Source organism: Leucoraja erinacea, chromosome 7 (genome assembly GCF_028641065.1).
Source record: "Leucoraja erinacea ecotype New England chromosome 7, Leri_hhj_1, whole genome shotgun sequence".
Lineage (NCBI taxonomy): Eukaryota > Metazoa > Chordata > Chondrichthyes > Rajiformes > Rajidae > Leucoraja > Leucoraja erinaceus.
The window spans coordinates 30,638,091-30,661,125 of record NC_073383.1 but is presented as its reverse complement, the minus strand read 5'-3'; the positions used below and the strand labels follow the sequence as shown (position 1 = coordinate 30,661,125).

Genomic DNA, 23,035 nt, shown 5'->3' with positions numbered 1-23,035 from the left:
TTGCTGAGGCAGCATGAAGTGTAAATGGAGTCAATAGGAGGGAGATTGGTTTGTGTGACGGTCTGGGCTAGTGTGTCCACAATTCTCCACATGTAACAATTCTTAATTGGCCTACATCTTATTGTGAGGCTGCATCCGTTTTCATAGATTCCTCAGCCAGGAGAAAGGTCCAGAGATAATTTGAGTGTTAGCACCCCGGGTCGAAAGCAATATCCTGAGCTTATTTAATTTCAACTACTATGCAATGAGGCTGGCATTGTCCAAAATGGACGAAATATATCATCTAAGAGATCGCTCAGTAGATGAGCACTGGCAGATATTTAAACAGAGACACAAAGAACTGCAAATGATGCAATCTCAATCAAAACACAAAGTGCTGGAGGAACTCAGCAGGACAGGCAGCATCTGTGGAAGGAATGGACAGACGATGTTTTGGGTTGTAGACTCACAGCAAGTTCATAATGTTTGGAAGCAATTTATATCTATTGTATTTGGAAAGTGGTTCGAGGCGAAAGAGGAACAATCCCAGGCTCACAAAGGAAATCAAAAATAATGCTGAATTTAAAAAGTTGTGAGGACTGGGAATTTTTTGGGAACTATCAAAAAAAAAAAGACTAAAATGGTCATTTTAGGGGTGGAGCTGATTTCAGAAGTTCATATGTTTTACGAGCAGAATTAGACCATTAGGGCCATCAAGTCTACTCCACCATTCCATCTTGGCTGATCTGCCTTTCCCTCTCATCCCCATTCTCCTCCCTTCTCCCCGTAACCCCTTACTAATCAAGAATCTGTCAATCTCTGCTTAAAATTATCCATTGACTTGGACTCCACAGCCACCTGTGCAATGAATTTCACAGATTCACAAAGTTTTTGAGACAAAACTTGCCTGAAGTATCAAAACAAACTGTAAATGTTGCTCTGGACATGTAAAAGGAAGTTGGTGGGTAAAGTAAATTTAGGCTGTAAAATTTAATATCAGGAAACAAGGAAATGGCAGATATATTAAACCATAATTTTGCACGTCATAACCAGGGAGGACACAGCCCATCTGTTATCATGGGATATTAATTAATTTCAAATGGCATAGCAGGACGTAAACATCGCAATCATGAGGGACAAGGCATCAGAAAACCTGACAGAGGGTGTTGGGTATATGGGCGAGCTGCCAGAGGAGGGTGGTGAGGCAGGTACCATAACAACATTTATAAGACATAGAAACATAGAAATTAGAAATTAGGTGCAGGAGTAGGCCATTCGGCCCTTCGAGCCTGCACCGCCATTCAATATGATCATGGCTGATCATCCAACTCAGTATCCCGTACCTGCCTTCTCTCCACACCCCCTGATCCCCTTAGCCAGAAGGGCCACATCTAACTCCCTCTTAAATATAGCCAATGAACTGGCCTCAACTACCCTCTGTGGCAGAGAGTTCCAGAGATTCACCACTCTCTGTGTGAAAAAAGTTCTTCTCATCTCGGTTTTTAAAGGATTTCCCCCTTATCCTTAAGCTGTGACCCCTTGTCCTGGACTTCCCCAACATCGGGAACAATCTTCCTGCATCTAGCCTGTCCAACCCCTTAAGAATTTTGTAAGTTTCTATAAGATCCCCTCTCAATCTCCTAAATTCTAGAGAGTATAAACCAAGTCTATCCAGTCTTTCTTCATAAGACAGTCCTGACATCCCAGGAATCAGTCTGGTGAACCTTCTCTGCACTCCCTCTATGGCAATAATGTCCTTCCTCAGATTTGGAGACCAAAACTGCACGCAATACTCCAGGTGTGGTCTCACCAAGACCCTGTACAACTGCAGTAGAACCTCCCTGTCCTATACTCAAATCCTTTTGCTATGAAAGCTAACATACCATTCGCTTTCTTTACTGCCTGCTGCACCTGCATGCCTACCTTCAATGACTGGTGTACCATGACACCCAGGTCTCGCTGCATCTCCCCCTTTCCCAATCTGCCACCATTTAGATAATAGTCTGCTTTCCCGTTTTTGCCACCAAAATGGATAACCTCACATTTATCCACATTATACTGCATCTGCCAAACATTTGCCCACTCACCCAGCCTATCCAAGTCACCTTGCAGTCTCCTAGCATCCTCCTCACAGCTAACACTGCCCCCCCCAGCTTAGTGTCATCCGCAAACTTGGAGATATTGCCTTCAATTCCCTCATCCAGATCATTAATATATATTGTAAATAGCTGGGGTCCCAGCACTGAGCCTTGCGGTACCCCACTAGTCACTGCCTGCCATTGTGAAAAGGGACCCGTTTACTCCTACTCTTTGCTTCCTGTTTGCCAGCCAGTTCTCTATCCACATCAATACTGAACCCCAAATGTCGCGTGCTTTAATTTTGTATGCTAATCTCTTATGTGGGACCTTGTCAAAAGCCTTCTGGAAGTCCAGATACACCACATCCACTGGTTCTCCCCTAAGACATTTGGACAGGTCCATGGAACGGAACGGTTTAGAGGGATATGGGCCAAACACTGGCAGGTGGGGCTAGCTTTGATGGGGCATTTTGGTTGGCATGGAAAGGTTGGGCTGATGAGCCTGTTTCCGTGCTGTGTGACTGTATGACTAAAGGCAGACCGTTTGCTAGGACCCGGTGGATCCCTCTAGGGATTTTATAGCACTTGGCAGCAGAGATCCTGAATTCCAGGAGGGACTGTGGATTACAAAACATCAAATGATATTCCAGAAGGGAGGAAGACCAAAGATGAGAAGCCATAGGCCAGATTGTTCTACATTTATTGTTGGCAAGATACGAGAGTCAATATTCAAAGAATAAATGGCTAATCATTTAGGAAAGTGGAATATAATCCAGCCATCAACATGGTTTATGAAAGGCAAATCATATTTGACAAAATGGAGATAGTTCATGTAACAACCAGAGTAAACAGAAGGGAGCTCGCAGATGTGATACTTATGCATATTTCCACAAGAGTAAGTGGTACAGTGGCGCAGCAGTAGAGTTGCTGCCTGACAGCACCAGAGATCCAGTTTGATCCTGTATTCAGGTGCTGTCTGCACGGAGTTTGTAGTTCTTCTCCCTGTGACCGCATGAGTTTTCCCTGGGAGCTCCGGGTTTCTCCCACACTCCAAAGACGTACAGATTTGTAGGTTAATTGGCTTCGGTAAAGATTTTTAATTGTCTCCAGTGTGTAGGATAGTGCTAGTGTACGGGGTGAATGCTGGTCAGCTCTGACTCGGTAGGCCAAAGGGCCTGTTTCTCTAAACTAAACTAAAAAATATATAATTTGTGGTATTGGAGCAAATCTGTTAGCATCGGTTGAAATAATTGATTTTTTTTCAGTTGGGTAGGATGGCATTAGTGGTCTATCCAAGGATCTGTTTCTGGCTCACAATTAATTGCAATGTATATTAATATTCTAAAGAAGGGGGTAGAATTTAAAGAGTCCACATTTGCCCATGACACAAAAATAGGTGGAAGGGCGTGTCGAGATAAGAATATTTGGACTCGACAAAATATATATTTTTAAGCCTCTTTGCATCCTTAACAATACTTTTCATTCCCATTCCGAAGATTAATTTTGGCTTAGAGATACATCGTGGGGAAAAAGGCCCTTTAGCCCGCTAGTTCTCTGTTATCCCAGTTTCGCATCCTACACACCAAGGACATATTACAGAAGCCAATTGACCTAGAAACCTGCACGTCTTTGGAATGTGTGAGGAAACCGGAGCACCCGGAGAAAAACCCACGAGGTTACAGGGAGAACGTACAAACTCCATACAAGACAGCACCTGAAGTCAGGATCAATCCCAGGTCTTTGGTGCTGTAAGGCAGTAGCTCTAATGCTGCACCACTATGCTGCTTTTCTATGGTTTAATGAACTAAATTATCCCATAACTTCCTTCATACCCCATTTTCATAGTGCTTGGATATTTCTTGGCAATGGAATCCAACACATTATGGAATCAAATGCAAAACACTGGAAATCCAGAGTGAAAAGTTAAATGCAGTAAGTCCGTCCAGTGTCATTGGAGAAAGAGGGCGATAGAGGTAGAGAGCACGAGTGTGTGTGAGAGAGTTTGGAAGAGTTGATGACCTTTCATTGGAATGCATATGATTGATAGGATGACAGGGAGAAATGAAAATAACTCTCCAAGGACTTATCTGACAGGAAATTGAAGTGTCGGATTCAGAGTTCACCGCCCACTTGCAGGAATGATCCTTCAGTTCGGAAACAGCCATAACTTTATCCTAATGTCTGTCTGCCTGTAATGGACTGGGCAGCTCACAGGCCACAGATCCAAGGAAACTTATGTGCCAAATGAGAGCCAGTTGTGTATAAAATTTGAGATATTCATACAGTTTGTAAACCGGCCCTTCGGCCCAACTTGCCCATGCTGACCAACAGATCCCTTCTACGTTAGTAGCACAGAGGCACAGTGGTAGGGTTGCTGCCTTACTGCGCCAGAGTCCCGGGATCCATCCTGTCTACAGAAGCTGTTTTTACGGTCACGTTCTCCCTGTGAACATGTGGGTTTCCTCCGGGTGCTCAGAGTTTCCTCCCACATTGCAAATACATACAAGTTTGTAGGTTAATTGGCTTCAGTAAAAATTGTAAATTGTCCCAAGTGTGCAGGATGGTGCTAGTGTACGGGTGATCGCTGATTGGTGCGGACTCGGTGGGCCACAGGACCTGTTTCCGCACTGTATCTCTAAACTAAACTAGTCTCACCTGCCTCTGTTTGGCCTATATCCCTCTAAACCCATCCTATCCACGTATCTGTCTAACAATTTTGTAATTTTGCCTCAATTACCTGTTCTGGCAGCTCGTTCCATATACCTACCACCCTTCGTGTAAAACAAAGTTGCCCACAGCTTCCTATTATATCTTTTCCCCACTCACCTTAAATTCATCGAGTGATACAGTGTGGAAACAAGCCCTTCGGCCCAACTTACCTACATCGACCAACATGTCCCAGCGACACTAGTCCTACCTGCCTGTGCTTGGTCCATATTGCTACAAACTTGGGGTGGAAGATTGCAACCTTCACGTGGTCCGCCCTGTTTCGACTAATGCAATCAACTCGATGTGCACAAACGGAAGATCAAATAGAACAAGTTGTCCAACAACTTTAGGCTGTGCATGCCACACGAAAGAAGAAGAAGCTACAAACTTGTCCTATCCATGTACCTATCTAACTGTTTCTTAAATGTTGGGATAGTCCCAGCCTCAACTACCTCCTCTGGCAGCTTGTTCCATACACCCACCACCCTTTGTATGAAAAATTGACCCCTCGGATTCCTATTAAATCTTTTCCCCTTCACCTTGAATCTATGTCCTCTTGTCCTCGATTCCCCTACTCTAAATCTATTCCTCTCATGATTTTGTACACCTCTATAAGATCACCCCTCATCCTCCTGCGCTCCAAGGAGTAGAGACCCAGCCTACTCAACCACTCCCTATAGCTTACGCCCTCTAGTTTTCCAACATCCTCGTAAATCTTCCCTGAGCCATTTCAAGCTTGACAATATCTTTCCTATAACATGGTCTCAAAATGCAACACCTCACACTTCTCTCTATTAAATTCCATCAACCATTCCTCAGCCGCCCTGGCCAGTCGATCCAAATCCTGCTACAATCTTTCGCAACCATCTTCACTATCTGCGAAACCACCCACTTTTGTTTCATCAGCATACTTGCGAATCTTGCCCTGTATGTTCTCATCCAAATCATTGATGTTGATGACAAATAGTAATGGGCTCAGCACCGAACCCTGAGGCACACCACTAGTCACAGGCCTCCAGTCTGAGAAGCAACCAACGGGTGTGGAGGCCAAGTGAATGGATATTTATAAGGTGGAAATTGACAGACCCTTGATTGGTGAGGGTGTCAGGGGTTATGAGGTAAAGGCAGGAGAATGGGGTTAAGAGGGAAAGATAGATCAGCCATGTTTGAAAGGGGCCAAGTAGACTTGATGGGCCGAATATCCTAATTCTCCTTCGAGAACTTATGAACCTTATGAAGTTTAAGAATGTGTGCCTCAGTTTCTTATAAAACTGATATACACACACGACAACATGAACAATTGATAGTTTCCACAGATGTGTCTGTATCAGAGTTAAGCATTCAAGCAAACTGTGAAAAAAAAGTTGACATAATTGCAACGTCTGAAGAAGGGCCTCGACACGAAACGTTGCCTATTTCTTTCGCTCCATAGATGCTGCCTCACCTGCTGAGTTTCTCCAGCATTTTTGTCTACCGTATATAATTGGAATGGTTGCTCTGGAGTTCCTGATTGTTGAGGTGGCGATGTACATTTTTCATTCAAAAATTGCAGACAATTGTGGATGCAAGCCAAACCATCACACAAACCAACCTCACTTCCATTGACTCTATTTACAACTCACGCTGCCTAAATAAGACCATCACTCCCTCTTCTCCCCTCTCCCATCATGCAGGAATGCAGAAGTTGAAAACGCACACCTTCAGATTCAGGGACAGTTTCCTCTCAGCTGTTATCAGGCAACTAAACCATTCTATCACTAACTAGAGAGCGGTCCTGAGCTACAAGCTACCTTAATGGAGACCCACAGACTATCTTTAATCGCCTCCACTAATTCACCACCCTCTGACTACTTCCTGTGGCAGCTTGGTGGCGCAGCCGTAGAATTACTGCCTTACAGCGCTTGCAGTGCCAGAGACCCGGGTTCGATCGCGACTATGGGTGCTGTCTGTACAGAGTTTGTACATTCTCCCTGTGACCATGTGGGTTTTCTCCGAGATCTAAAGACGTACAGATTTGTAGGTTAATTGGCATGGTATAAGTGTAAATTGTCCTGTGTGTGTAGAATAGTGTTATTGTGCGGGGATCGCTGGTCGGTGCAGACTTGGCGGGTCGAAGTGTCTGTTTCCACGCTGTATCTCCAAACCAAACCAAACTAAAGAAATTCCTCAGATAGAATTCCGCCTTGTCTCAATTCTAAAGTTTCATCCTTTTATTCTGGGCTGTGGCCTCTGATCCCAGACTCTCCCACTGGTGGAAAAATCCTCTCTACATCCACTCTATCCAGGCCTTTTACTATTCGATAAGTTTCAGTGAGACCTTCCCCTCATCCTTCTAAACTCCAGCGAGTGCAGTGCCGTCAAACGCTCATCATATTTTAACCCAACCATTCCTGGGATCATTCTTGTGACCCTCAGAGGGAGCCTCTGCAATGCCAGCACATCCTTCCTCAGAAATGGGGCCCAAAAGTGCTCACAATGTGAAGTTTCGGGTGGAGACCCTCGCCCTCAAGTATCTCATTCTGAAACGTCACCTATCCATGTTCTCCAGAGATGCTGCTTGACCTACTGAGTTACTCAAGCACTTTGTGCTGTTTTGCAGGGAATCATGTAAGCTTTGACTGATGTAACAAGTCCCTGTACTACTTTACATTGTGGTTATGTTGTTTAATCACCAACTTAACATCCATTGTTCAATAGGTGGGGGTGAGGTGGCCTGATGTCCAAACACAGAAAGGTGTGGAATTCCACGGCCACAGAAATTCTTTAGTTCAGGTTGATGTTCTTGTGCATCACCTGGAGGGATTTAATCCAAACCCAAGTAGCAAATGTGATCAGGTCATCTTTGCAAAGATCATGCAGATTGGTAAATTTGCTTTGGGTTCTCTCAATGGTTCTTTTTTAAATTGTCACGTGTACCAAGGTACAGTGAAATATATTTGTTTTGGTCATAAGGTCATAAGTGATAGCAGTAGGATTAGGTCATTCAATCATGGCTTATCTATCTCTCCCTCCTAACCCCATTCTCTTGTCTTCTCCCAATAACCTCTGACACCCGTGTGGTGTATAGATCAGTGAGATTGTTGCCACACGTAAAGCCAATCCTCGATGAAGTACCCCATGCATAGAAACAGCCCACCGAGCGCATATGCAATAGTCGCCAGATTTTAGCACTATTTTACACAGTCCAAGCTGCACCTGACCATAAAGGACCGTTGCAGCCATCACCTCATTCAGATCGCCAGCGAGCCATCCATCTCTCCTCTCCAGGCTATCAGCCTTCGTGCCCCGGGGGGTGGCACCTCCCGCAGCCGACCTTGAAGGCGTGGAAGGTTAGACCCCCCACCGTTTCTCCCACCAGCCTTTGCCCAGCATCTGTCAGTGGAGCTGACTCTCTCCTCCTTCCAGCTCCCGGTCCTCGAGGGCGAGAGGGTGACGAGCCTCAGACCCACATTCCGGCAGCATCTCTGGAGAAAAGGAATAGGGGACTCCAGAGATGTTGCCTAAACAGCACTTTGTGCCTATCTTCATTGTAAACCAGCATCTGCAGTTCCTTCCTACAGGCAGCACTGTGGCGTAGCAGTAGAGTTGCTGCCTTACAGCGTTTGCAGCGCCAGAGACCCGGGTTCGATCCCGAACCACGGACGCTGTCTGTATGGAGTTAGTACGTTCCCCCCCATGACCTGTGTGGGTTTTCTCCGAGCTCTTCGGTTTCCTCCCACACTCCAACGACGTACAGGTTTGTAGGTTAATTGGCTTGGTATAAGTGTAAATTGTCCCTAATGTGTAGGATAGTGTTAACGTATGGGGATTGCTGGTCGGCACGGACCCGGTGGGCTGAAGGGCCTCTTTTGGCACTGTATCTCTGAACTAAACTAAACTTGCTCCCTGGCCTGCTGAATTACTCCAGCGCTTTGTGTGGTTTAAAAAAAACTTACATCTGCATTTCTTTGTATCCCTTTCTTAAGAATATTACAGGCGATAGATCCTCAGAGTCTCAGACATTGTGAGAAGCTAGGAAACTAATTCCTGGGGCATTGGACGAGTTTATCCAAGGGATATGTTTCCGTGCTCTATGACTCTGAAAGAAACTGTCTTCTCTTGCTCTTGTGTTTACTCGTGTTGATTTATAGCTCGTGTGTGGCCAATTGCTCTTCACTATCTCACTTTTCTTTTGCACAGTTTAGTTTAATTTATTGTTATCATGTGTACCGGGGTACAGTGAAAAGCTTTTGTTTGTCAAAGAAAAGACGATACATCATTACAATCAAACTATCCACAGCGTACAGATACAGGATAAAGGGTACGACAATTAGTGCAAGATATAATATGGAGCCCAATAAAAGTCTAATTAAAGACAGGTCAAAGGTCCCCAATGAGGTAGATGGGAGGTCAGGTCACTGCTAGGTCACTCGAGCTGATGAGAAGATGGTTCAATTGCCTGATAACAGCTGGGAAGAAACTGTCCTTGAATCTGGAGATGTGTTTGCAAACTACTGTACCTCTTGCCTGCTGGGAGAGGCGAGAAGAGGGCGTGATCAGGGAGAGACTGGTCCATGATTATGCTGGTCGTCTTGCTGAGGCAGCGTGACATGTAGACGGAGTCAATGGAAGGGAGGTTGGTTTGCGGCCTTGGGTGGAGATGTTCCCAAACTAGGTTTTGACGCGTCCTGATAATATGCCATCCACGGAGCATCGATAGAAGTTGGTGAGGGTTGTAGAGGACTGCTCCTTCAGTTATTCTTTTGCTTTTTTCCCCTTCCCCTTTTGATTCTTGTTGCTCACTTCCTCCCTTCATCAGATGCCACTTTATTCGCTGCATAAAGCGTGTGATATTCAACAGAATGGGATTTATGTATTTAAGGGGAAGGTTTTGTCTTAAAATGGTTTCTTCCTGAATCAATGGGGAAGGAAATGGTATACCACCGTGGTTATGACATTTTATAATTCATGAGAAAGTGGTGGTAAGAGTGGGTTTTGATCTTCAATAATAGAAGCAATGAATAGAGCAACAAAAAGGTGTTTTATATATAGCATACATATATATATATATATATATATATATATATATCAATATCGTGCTTACCACTCAGTTGTGTTCCTGGGAATGAGAGTACTTAGCGAATTAACAGTAAAAGGAGTAATTATAGCACTCTGTAATTAGATTAGATACCTGTCACTGTTTCTTTATTTTTATTTGTATTTTTATTAGAAGCAATGTACAGTCGTATAAACCGTGGCATATGGCATAATACATTTAATGTACATCTTCTATTTTAAATTTAACAAGAGAGGTAGAACAAGAGAGACAGTGAGAGAAATAGTGATGTGTAAACCCCTAGACTAGCAGATAGTGCAGTCCAGGAGTGAACAAGTAAAAGCCTATGGAAGAGTAAGAAGACAAAAACCAAAAATAATAAAGAAAAATAAAAAAAGAGACCCTTATGTGCTGATATACCTGCTTCATTTCTCATCACACCCATCACCCTGTAAATTGGTTAATTCCAGAGTTGTGTTGCACCATTTTATACTTGTAATGAATCAATAACAGGGGACCGGCCATATCTTTAAAAATTGCTCTGATTTTCCTGCTAAGACGGGTCTCATATCTTCAAGATGTAGCGTTTCAGACATGCTTGTGATCCACATTTTAAGCGTTGGGGTAGATGCATTTTTCCAAAATTTAAGTATACGTTTTTTTGCCATTATCATGCTGTAGTTAAGGAAACGTCTTTGAAATAATGATAGCTCAGAGCAGGCACCTGACACTGTTTCTTAAACATTACGATAGTACTTACCTCAACTATCTCCTCCAGCAGCTCATTCCATACACGCACCACTCTTTGTGTGAGAGAGCATGTGATGGAAATACAGTGCATCAACTTGTGTTTGGGTTGCATCCATTACAACTTGGCGTTCAACACCATCATCCCCTCCAAATGCATCGCCAAGCTCCGAGACTTGGGCCTCTGCACCTCACTTTGGTTTAGGTTCAGTTTAGGTTCATGCTAGTTCCATGAATCTCACTTTCTCATCCACTCTAGGGATTCTCAGACCCCAGGCTCACTCTGTACATTAATGCTGTGAAGGGTTTTTGTCATTAACTGCCCACTTGCCCCTTTCATTCAATCTTCTAAAACACATCACCTTACACATGATAGATCAGTTACAGAAATGGGCAGAGAATAAAACACTTTTGACTGTTGAACTAATCTCTGCCTGCATGTGATCCATATCCCTCCATTCCCTGCATATCAACATGCCTATTCAAGCCTCTTCAATTACACAATTACCTTTAAACATTACACTTCAATTTGAGCAGCAGTGGATATAGCATTACTATTTCTGTATATTGAAAAGCATATTGCATGCATGAATTTCATTTTGCTGTTAATAATAAAACATGGAAACAGGCCCTCAGCCCATCGTGTCCACGCCGGCCATCGATAACCTGTTCACAATGGTTCTTAGTTATCCCAGTGTTGCATCCACTCGCTACAAACTAGGGACAATTTACAGGGGCCAATTAACCTACAAACCTGCATGTCTTTGGGATGTTGGAGGAAACGGGAGCATCCGGCGGAAACCCACTTGGTCACAGGAAGAACAGGGTTTCAAATGTGAAACATCATCAATCCACGCTCCCCAAAGATGCTGCCTGACCCGCTGAGTTACTCTAGCACTTTGTGCCCACTGTTGTAAACCAACATCTTGTTTCTATGGGAGGAAGATGTTGGTTTACAGTCAGTACCCGAAGTCAGGATCAAACCTGGGTCTCTAGCGCTGTGAGGCAGCAGCTCTTCCAGCTGTGCTATCCTTAAAATCATTAAGAATCTACTTTTCAAATGTGATCTCAGTATATATTAGAAATATGCAGTCTGCCTGTCAGGTTTAATAAATTTGTGGGTGGCACAGTAGCGTAGCAGTAGAGTTTCTTCCTTACAGCGCCAGAGACCAGTGTTTGATCGTGACTGCGGGTGCAGTCTATACAGAAGTTGTAAGTTCTCCCTGTGACCGCTTGGATTTTGTCTGGGTGCTCTTGTTTCTTCCCACACTCCAAAGATGTACAGATTTGGAAGTTAATTGGCTTCGGTAAACTTGTAAACTAGTGTGTAGGATAGTATTAGTGTATGGGGTGATGGCTGGTCGGCATGGACTCGGCTGGCCGCGCTGTATCTCTAATGTCTAAAGTGTAAAGAATATAAAATGAAGTACATTTTCCTTTTTTTTGTAGACTTCCTGTGTACCCACCTCGCATCCAATGGCCCCTCCTAGTCCCCTCACGAGCAGCAACAACAGCAGTGGCAGCAGTAACGCAGGGTGGGAACAGCTTAGTAAGACGAACCTTTACATCAGAGGACTGCCACCAGGCACCACTGACCAAGATCTGGTGAAACTCTGCCAGCCGTAAGTATTTGCTGCAAACGCATCAGAACCATTTAATCCCATTTGTTATTGCTCATTTTAAAATGTGCTGTTATTCAACATTAAGGTAGACAAAAATGCTGGGGAAACTCAGCGGGTGAGGCAGTATCTATGGAGCGAAGGCCATAGGCAACGTTTCGGGCTGAAACCCTTCTTCAAAATGTAAAAAAATGATATATCAAAGCGGGGTCCTGCTGGTGCCAGCGCATAGCAGCCAGAGTGGATTGCAGGGCACGGCAGGAGAACTGCTGTGTATGGCGGCAGATAGCCAGTCGGTATCTATAGTTGGGTTGGGGCCGAACTGGGAGGTAGGGAACTGGAGCTGGAAACCATGAGGTACAAGTTGGAGGCGCAGGCAAGTCTCGAGAAAGCAAACGTGGCTGTGGTACCGGGTCTGGGTTAGGATGAGGTCGTAGAGTTGGAGGGAAGGGGGAATAACAGGGGGGGCAGTGAGAGAGGAGGTTGTCAAACTGTCTTTGGAGGGAGGAGGAGAACTTCTTCAAAGTAGGCATACCTTGAGGAGATATCGCGGTGGAGTAGACAAAATGTTTAAGAAGGAACTGCAGATGCTGGAAAATCGAAGGTAGACGAAAATGCTGGAGAAACTCAGCGGGTGAGGCAGCATCTATGGAGCGAAGGAAATAGGCAACGTTTCGGGCCGAAACCCTTCTTCTTGCCTATCTAGTTTAGATTAGTGTATTATTGTCACATGTACCGAAATACAGTGAAAAGCTTTTTGTTGTGTGCTAACCTGTCAGCGGAAAGGCTGTACATGATTACATTCAAGCCACCCACAGTGTACAGATACAAGATAAAGGGAATAAGGAAAATAATGTTTAGTGCAAGATCGAGTCCTGTAAAGTCCGATTAAAGATAGATGGGAGGTCAGGATTGCTCTCTAGTTGGTGATAGGATAGTTCCGTTGCCTGATAGCCAGTTGGGAAAAAAATGTCCCTAAATCTGGAGGTGTACATCTAGTTATGTGAAGGAGAGTGTTTCGGAATTAATTTGGACAAGAACATTTGGGCATCATATTGCAAATTGATGATAAATCCTTCCTATCTCTGTAATCAATGAGTTCATCATTAATGCTTCAAGAAACGTCTGCAGGTATGCATGCATGTGATAATTACTAGACCTAACAAAGTTGTTGCAAGGATAGACACTAAATTCTGGAGTAACTCAGCGGGTCAGGCAACATCTTTGGAGTAAAAGAATAGGTGATGTTTTGTGTCGGAACCCTTCTTCGGTCAATATGACACTCGCTCAATAGTCTCTCTTGACAGAGTCTTTGGCAGTAACCACACAACCTACTCTGCAACTGCTGGCCAGGCAACGCTTGTAGTCAGGGAAAGTTAACGTTTTATGTTGATGACATTTCGTCAGTGTTGCTGCATCTGCAGAATTGTGTTCTTGCTTTGGTGAACAATCCAGCTTCTGCAACCATTTGGAAATTTGCCTTTATTCCACTTTTGTGTTTTTCCTGAGACCGCACTCTCAGCTGTCACAGGCCAGTCAGCCTCTGATATTTTGCCACGGAAATGCTAAACATGCATTGCACCCCATCATGTTTTATTTCAGTTGCATTTCAGATAAATATCTTGCTGCATATTGTGAACACTATTTTAGACTTTAGAGATACAGCGCGGAAACAGGCCCTTCGGCCCACCATGTCCGCGCTGGCCAATGATCATCCTGTATACTCGCACTATCCTACACACTAATGACCATTTACAATTTAACCAAAGCCAATTAACCTACAAACCTGTACATCTTTGGATTGTGGGAGGAAACCGGAGCACCCAGAGAAAACGCACGTGGTCACAGTCCCTGGCGCTGTAAGGCAGCAAACCTACCACCGCGCTGCTATAATTCCTGAAAGTCTGTTTGGTCATTTGTCTCTTAAACAATTGTGATGTAAACTTATACCAAACCATTAATTCTGTGGAAAACATTATAGTTGATGCTGCATAGCAGTAAAATTGCAGAACATTTAATATAGAACATAGAACAGGAGCAGGCCCTTCAACACACAATGTCCGTGCCGAACATGATGCCAAGTTAAACTAATAGAAACATAGAAATTAGGTGCAGGAGTAGGCCATTCGGCCCTTCGAGCCTGCACCGCCGTTCATTATGATCATGGCTGATCATCTCAGTATCCTGTACCTGCCTTCTCTCCATACCCACTGATCCCTTTAGCCACAAGGGCCACATCTAACTCCCTCTTAAATATAGCCAATGAACTGCCCTCAACTACCTTCTGTGGCAGAGAATTCCAGAGATTTACCACTCTCTGTGTGAAAAATGTTTTTCTCATCTTGGTCCTAAAAGATTTCCCCCTTATCCTTAAACTGTGACCCCTTGTTCTGGACCTCCCCAACATCGGGAACAATCTTCATGCATCTAGCCTGTCCAACCCCTTAAGAATTTTGTAAGTTACTATAAGATCCCCCTCAATCTTCTAAATTCTAGCGAGAACAAGCTGAGTCTATCCAGTCTTTCTTCATATGAAAGTTCTGACATCCCAGGAATCAGTCTGGTGATCCTTCTCTGTACTCCCTCTATGGCAAGGATGTCTTTCCTCAGATTAGGAGACAAAAACTGTACGCAATACTCCAGGTGTGGTCTCACCAAGACCCTGTACAACTGCAGTAGAACCTCCTTGCTCATATACTCAAATCCTTTTGCTATGAAAGCTAACATACCATTCGCTTTCTTTACTGCCTGCTGCACTTGCATGCCTACTTTCAATGACTGGTGTACCATGACACCCAGGTCTCGTTGCATCTCCCCTTTTCCTAATTTGCCACCATTCAGATAATAGTCTACTTTCCTGTTTTTGCCACCAAAGTGGATAACCTCACATTTATCCACATTATACTGCATCTGCCATGCATTTGCCAACTCACCCAGCCTATCCAAGTCACCTTGCAGCCTCCTAGCATCCTCCTCACAGCTAACACTGCCCCCCAGCTTCGTGTCATCCGCAAACTTGGAGATGTTGCATTCAATTCCCTCATTCAAATCATTAATCTCCTCTACCTACATGCGATCCATATCCCTCCATTCCCTGCATATCCAAGTGCCTATCTAAATGCCACAAATGTATCTGCTTCCTCCACATCGGTTTGGATGTTCCAGGCACCAATCACAATCTGTGTGTTAAAAAAACAAACTTGCCACGCACATCTCCTTTAAACTTTCCCCCTCTGACAATATAGCTATCCTCGCTTGTCTTTGACATTCCTCGCTGGGGATAAAGGTCCTGACGATCTACCCTATCTAAGCCTCTCATAATTTCTATTAGGTCTTCCCTCAGCCTCCTGACGTTCCAGAAAAAAGCAATCCAAATTTGTCCAACCTCCTTATAGCTGATACCCTCTAATCCAGGCAGCATTCTAGTAAACCTCCTCTGTGTCCTCTCCATGGCCTTCATATGCTTCCTGTAATGGAGCAACTAGAAGTACACACGATACTCCAAATGTGGCCCAATCAAAGTTTCATACAGCTGTGATGATTGCCTGATTCTGACCGATGGAGGCAATCATACCATACACCTTCTTTACTAATCTATCGACATGTGTTGCTACTTTCAACAAGCTGCAGAGTTGGACCCCCAAGATCCCTCTGTACATCGATGCTGTGAAGGGTTTTGTCATTAACTGTCTACTTGTTCTTTTCATTCAACCTTCCAAAGCATATCACCTCACACATGTTCAGAACAAACTTCATCTGCCCATTTCTGCCAATGATCTATCTCTCACTGTGTCCTTTGACAGCCTTCCTCTCTGTTCGCAACTCCACCAATTTTGGTGTCGTCTGCCTTGGGTATTTATTTAAATCTGACCTGACAGTCACAATTTGTGGCCATTTTTGGCCCTTCTACTTTACTTCTTTCTTGCTTGCTTTATACTCCTCAAAAGCTGTATATGATTTTATCTTCCTAAACTTTGCATGTGCTTCCTTTTCCTTTATAGCCAAATGTACAACCTCTCTGGTCATCTAAGGTTTCCTTTCCCTGCCATCTTTATCCCTCCTGTTTACTGGAACATGCCGGCCCTGAACTCTGATCAGCTGTCCTTTAAATAGCTCCCACGACTGACGGGGGCTTTCCCAATGCCATCTTTAATTTACTCTGTTAGCTCTTGCCTCCTGTACCCCATGTTTACTGGACTTATGGATACATGCCGGTCCTGAACTCTGATCAGCTGTCCTTAAATAGCTCCAACGACTGACGGGGGCTTTCCCAAAAACAGCCACTCTCAATTTACTCTCCGGTTCGTACAGGTGCTGTCTCAGTGTGTGTGTGTGTGTGTGTGTGTGTGTGTGTTCCTGTTTGTGTGTGTGTGTGTGTGTGTGTGTGTGTGTGTGTGTGTGTGTGTGTGTGTGTGTGTGTGTGTGTGTGTGTGTGTGTGGTAGTGTTAATGTGTGGGGATCGATGGTCAGCATGGACTCAGTGCGCCAAAGGGCCTGTCTCCATGCTGTATCTCTAAACTAACCTAACATAAGGGACCAGTTGTTTAAAACAGAGGTACCTGGAAATGTACCTTCTCAGAGATGTGGTGAATCTCTGGAATTTCCTGCCCCAATGTGTGATGGAAACTGGATCGTCAGAGGTATTTGAAGTGGAGTCACAGGGCCATTGGGCCACAGAGCAAGGAAACGGGTCCTTCAACCCAACTTTCACACACTGACCAACATGCCCCATCTACACGTTCCACCTGCCTGTGTTTGGCTTATATCCCTCTAAACCTGTCCTATCTATGTACCTGTCTAGCTGTTTCTTAAATGTTGGGATAGTCCTTGCCTCAACTATCTCCTCTGGCAACTTGTTCCATATATCCATCACCCTATGTGTGAATAGTTTACCCCTCAGATTCCTATTAGAGTTGAGGCCTGACTTGATCAGCCATGAGCATGTTAATAAAAGAATCAAAATGCTGGAGTAGCTCAGCAGGTCAGGCAGCATCTCTGGAGAACATGGATAGGTGACGTATCAGGTCGAGGCCCCTCTTCAGAATGACTGTATCGCGGTTGTGGGGAGGGGAAGAAGAATGAGGGAGGACAACCTGTGGCAGTTACCAGGTGGACATGGGTGAGGATGGTTTTTAATAGGCAGATGGGTGAAACAAAGGCCAGCGATAAAAGCAGAAAACGAGGGACAGATTTGAAGAGTTGCCAATTGTGAATCCAGAGAAAGAAAAGAAGCAGGGAGAGGAGGGGGGGTGGAGGGAGGGGAGAAACATCTGGGAGCCCAGGTGGAGCACAGGGGAGGGGAGGGGGGAGAAAGGGGGGAGTTGGAGGGGGGGCTTAGTTAGAGCTTGCCTAAAATTGAAGAATTCAATGTTCATATCGCTGGGTTGTAAGCTACCCAAGTGGAATATCAGGTGCTGTTCCTCCAATTTGTGTGTGGCCTCACTCTAACAGTGGAGAGGGCAGAAAGGTCAGTACAGGAAGGAGATTTAAAATGGTTGGCAACCAGAGATACCGTAGGCCTCAGCAGTAGAGGCATATTAATAGCAAATAATGCTAATTGGAAGGTAAATCACAAGACATTGATGTCAACTTGCCTGAGACTCTTGAGAATAAAAGTACTCAGGAATATTTTTTGCATTCAATGTGAGCAGTCAGAGCCTCGGTTTAACATATTAAAAGCAATTGTAGCAGTGCAGCACTTCAATAAAGATGATGTTACTGCTGCAGCCACACTTACTAACTAGAAAGATAACCGCAATCCCAGTGGCCATCAAGGGCACCGTGACTTTGAATTTAAGAATTGGGCTCCTTCCAGATTTAAACTGGAATTATGTCTGAGGATGATCATTAAAGCTTTCTCTTTAATGTGAATCTTTGTATTCTGCAAAAAGCTCTTCTAAGAAATCTCTCACTGCTTCAATGTAGTCAAGCAACAGTGGTGGTGGCGGTGGGTGCATGGGATGAGCTGCTAGGGGAAGTAATTGAGGCTGATACTTGCACAACGTTTAAGAAACATTTAGACAGGTACATAGGATAGGTTTAGAGGGATATGGGCCAAATGCAGGCAGGTGCAATGAGTGTAGATGGGACATGTTGGTCAGTGTGCGCAGGTTGGGCCAAAGGGCCTGTTTCCATGTTGTAAGACTCTATGACTCAAACTGCCCAATCAATACTGTCTCACCAATGGTACATCCTCTTGGTCCAAAGTTCCTCCATGTATTCCATCCCGCCCAACATTTTTAATTCTGTCAGCTGATCAACGATTACCTTGTGCACTCGTAACTCCAATGTTAATGTACTCTGGTCTAATGTCCCTGTGATATCAGAATCAGAATCACACTTTATTCGCCAAGTATATTTTGCAACATACGAGGAATTTCATTGGCCAGGTCAGTCATACAATTAAAAGCACCAGTTCACTCAAAAAAACACATTTTAACATGAACATCCACCACAGTGACTCCTACACATTCCTCACTGTGATGGAAGGCGAAATAAAGTTCAAGTCTCTTCCTTTTGTTCTTCCTCGGCCGTGGGCCTCGAGCCCCCGTTGATGGGATGATCTTAACTCCCGTAGCCGGCGGTGTACGGGCCCTCCGCATTGAGGCGATCTGCTCCCTCATCGAGGGGATGTCAGCTCCCCCGCGCAGGGTGATCGAACCTCGCGTCGGGGCTGGTCGAACCTTCCGCGACGTTGGAGCTTCCCAACTAGCCTCTCCCGACTGCGAACTCTTTATGTTAAAGTCCGCGATGGTCGCGGTGGGAGCGATCCCAGGCAAGGGATCAGCTCCGAGGAGGCGCCGATGTTAAGTCCGCGCCTCCAGCTCCATCGATGGTAGACCCATCGATGGTAGACCGCAGAGCCCGGAGAATGTGATCCGAAAATTGATCACATCTCCGGGAAGGTAAGAGCTTGAAAAAAAGGTTTCCCCCGATCCCCTCCCCCCACATAAAACAAACCGAAGAACATTAAAACAAACTTTTAACAAACTAAAAAATAACAAAAAGAAAGAAAATACGACCAGACTGCCGGCAGGGCAGTCATCTCCCCAGCGCCCCAATGGTCTACACTTCATGGTTATATTTGTATCTCCACTTTGACTGTATAGTCTTTGTTCTTCGTTCTTCCTTTGGATTGAGGATTACTTGCTTCCACTCTGATTACAAGGAGCAAGATGAGGCTAATGTGGAACTTGCAGACTGTCTGGGTCTTGCAGACCCCCGGGGCAGAGGCTGGGCGGGGTGTCTCAGGTTTTAATTCTTGGCTTTGGGGTTTGCATCATGTGGTTTTAATCTCCGTGCCAACACAATTGGTTTGGTTTATTTGTTGTCACATGTACAGAGATACAGTGAAAAGCTTGTTCTGCACGCTCTCCAGTCAAATCATACTATATGCGGGTTAGGCAGCATCGCTGGAGAACATGGATAGACGACATTTCAGATCAGGACCTTTCTTTAGATGGATGCAGTTTGTGTTTGACCAGAAATCTACCCATGGCCTCCAGAAATGCTGCCTAACCCGCTGAGTTACTCCACCACTGTGTCCTTTTTAGTAAACCAGCATTGGCAGTTCCATGTGTTAAAGTACATCGTAAACAACTTGCTTATCTTGTTACTCTCTCTTGACTCATTGCTGCCTTGGCATCTGAAGAATACCTTGGAGGTTCAGTTTTAGTTTAGTTTAGAGATGCAGTGCGGAAACAGGCCCTTCGGCCCACTGAGCCCGCACGAACCGGCGGTCCCCGCACATTAACACTATCCTACGTACACTGGAGACAATTTACACATACACCAAGCCAATTAACCAACAAACCTGGACGTCTTTGGAGGGTGGGAGGAAACCGAAGATCTCGGAGAAAACCCACGTGGTCACGGGGAAAACGTACAAACTCCGTACAGACAGCACCCATAGTTGGGATCGAACCCGGGTCTCCGGCGCTGTAAGGCAGCAACTCTACCGCTGCGCCACCGTGGCCACCAAAAAATAACCCTGGAGTTGCCGTGGAAGCCGGGACCTCACACATGCAAAGCTCACGCTCCACCACTGAACTACATCCCAGACAGTTTTGGATGGCTAAGTTGCAGAATACAGGGAGCAATAATTATTTCACCTCTTCTGCCACTGCCTCAACCTGCAGCAAAACACGCAGTCATCATCTTATCTTAATTTCATTCCTTTATAAGGTTTTAGTTTGGTTGGGGATACAGCATGGAAACAGGCTCTTCGGTCCTCTGAGTCCACGCCAACCAGCGATCACCAATTCACACTAGTTCTATGGTATCCCACTTCTGCATTCACTCGCTACATACTAGAGACAATTTGCTGAGGCCAATTAATCTAATGTGCAAACTCCACACAGACAGCAGCTGAGGTTAGGATGGAACGTGGGTCTCTGCGGCTGTGAGGCAGAGACTCTACCAGCTGCACCACAATGCTACTTTGTTAGAGGATACAGGGCTTCACATTGTTTCGTCACTGGTATGTAATTATCTTGGGGAGGTCTGCAAGCACACTGGCAAAACCCATGATCTGATGAGTACTAAAGACGGTTAGACCTGCTGCCAGCTAATCCATCCTTATCTCCACCAGTCTGGCCCCAAAACAACAGAGGGAACGTAAATACGGCTGGAGGAAAATCACGAGAAAGGTCTTGTGTACCCAGGGTTAGCACGTCATAGATAACCTGAATGTGCCGACCAACAAGAAGCATAGTGTGTCCACAGCGTCTGGACTGTCCTCATGTCCATGATAACCAACATCAATGAAGAACTCTTGGCTTCTTTATCAGCACCCTCCAATAGGTTCATGTCATTGGAGCAGAATTAGGCTACTTGGCCCATCGAATCTACTCCGCCATTCAATCATGGCTGATACATCATTCCCTCTCAACCCCATTGTCCTGCCATCTCCCCATAACCTTTGACACCTGTACTAATCAAGAATCTGTCAATCTCCACCAAAAATACCCAATGACTTGGTCTCCACCTTTTTTACCTGATGTTATAAAAAAGGGAAGAACAGTTTAAAAAAAATCAAAAATATTTGTTCAAATATTGATTTAATATATACAGTACAGTAATAAAAACAAACAGAACCCACCACCAGAATACATGACAAACAATAAATTGTTATACAACTATCTTACACTCCGCGGTGCCCAGCGGTCCCGGAAATCCCCCAGACCACCCATGGACAGCGTGTAGTCCCTCTAACACCACCCAGGCACGGACATAACCCCGGAAGTACAGCACAGTGGCGCAGTGGTAGAGTTGCTGCCTTACAACGCCACGGGTACTGTCTGTACGGAGTTTGCACGTTCTCCCTGTGTTCGCGTGGGTTTTCTCCAGATGCTCCGGTTTCCTCCAACACTCCAAAGACGTACAGTTTTACAGGTTAATTGGCTTCAGTAAAATTATAAATTGTCCCTAGTGTGTCGGATAGTGCTGGTGTATGGCGTGATCACTGGTCGGCTCGGACGCATGAGCCGAAGCGCCTGTTTCCATGCTGTATTTCTAAAATCTGAAGCTTCTGTGGGAATGACTTCTACAGATTCACCCTCCTCTGACTAAAGAGGGTTCTGTAAAATAACTGCATTTCGAAAACTATTGATGACAGTAAAGAATCCCTGGATAGAACATAATTTGGCAATCCCTCAAGGTTGAGAACTAGTTGCATCTGGTCCACTTTTCCCAGTTCCACGGTGACTGATAAACTAATGAAGAGTCAATTAACTACAATGTAACGCGTTCTTGAATTGGAAAACCCACTTGGCTGCGAGAGAAAATAAATGTTTATCAGGCACCTGGAGGCAGACGTTGAACAGAGAGCCTGTGACCCAAAGTACTGATGGTGGGTGGTGAGGGCACAGAACATCTAGCGATTTGATGTTAACTAAAACATACCTACATTTTTCAGCATTATCTGGAGTGGCTGCGGGCCAAACTCACAAGGTCTGTTCTGCCAAGAGCCAATATCAAAGATAAACATATCAGTGGAGAGAACACTTTAACAACATTTAAAAGACAGATACATGGATAGAAAATGATTGACGAGAATGACCCCAGGCATGAGTAGGTTAATGTATGATGAGCATTTGACGTAACTGGGCCTGTACCTGCTGGAATTTAGAAGGATGAAGGGAGACTTCGTTGAAATTAACTGCTTAGTGAAAGGCTTGAATAGTGGATGTGGAGAGGATGCTTCCACTCGTGGTAGAGTCTAGGACCAGAGGCCATAGCCTCTGAATAAAAGGAGATGAGGAGGAATTTCTTTAATCAATGGGTGGTGAGTCTGTGGAATTCATTGCCACGTATGGCTGAGAAGGCCAAGTCATTGGGTATTTTTAAAGCAAAGATTGACACACTTGATTGGTAAGGGTGTCAAGGGTTATGGGGAGAAGGCAAGAGAATGGGGTTGAGGGGGTAAGATAGATCAGCCACGATTGAATGGAGGAGTAGATTTGATAGGTCAAATGGCCCACTTCTGCTACTATGACTTATGCATTAAAAGGTTTGAATGAATATGGGCCAAATGCGGGCAGGTGGGACTAATATAGATGGGGCATTTTGGTCAGTGTGGATAAGATGGGCCGAATGGCCTGTTTCCATGCTGCATGACTCTATGCCTCTCTAATATAATTTAGGTGAAATTGCCACAGAAAATCTTATCGGCACTTTGTGGACATCAGTTTTGCAAGTTTCACACGTAGGAATTAGACGTAGACATGTTTGCCTGTCTGAAGAAGCATCCTGACCTGAAATGTGGTCTGACCATTCCTACCACAGATGCTGCCTGACCTGCAGATTTTATCCAGCACTTTGTTTTTCAGAGTCTCAAAGTGACATTGCACTGGGAAACCTGATAATCT

The 23,035-nt window shown here is 44.8% G+C and overlaps 1 protein-coding gene across 4 annotated transcripts in view; it reads left to right on the top strand.

The window, feature by feature from the left end:
• Nucleotides 1-23,035, top strand: part of rbms1a (RNA binding motif, single stranded interacting protein 1a) — an 86,598-nt gene that overhangs the window by 24,803 nt on the left and 38,760 nt on the right. For all 4 annotated transcript variants that reach the window (XR_008723733.1, XM_055638133.1, XM_055638136.1 and 1 more), the window contains exon 2: nt 11,998-12,170. Coding sequence is in view for 3 of the 4 variants with exons in the window: in XM_055638133.1 (XP_055494108.1) it covers nt 11,998-12,170 (173 nt within the window). In the remaining variant the exon portion in view is untranslated. The remainder of the gene's footprint in view (nt 1-11,997; nt 12,171-23,035) is intronic.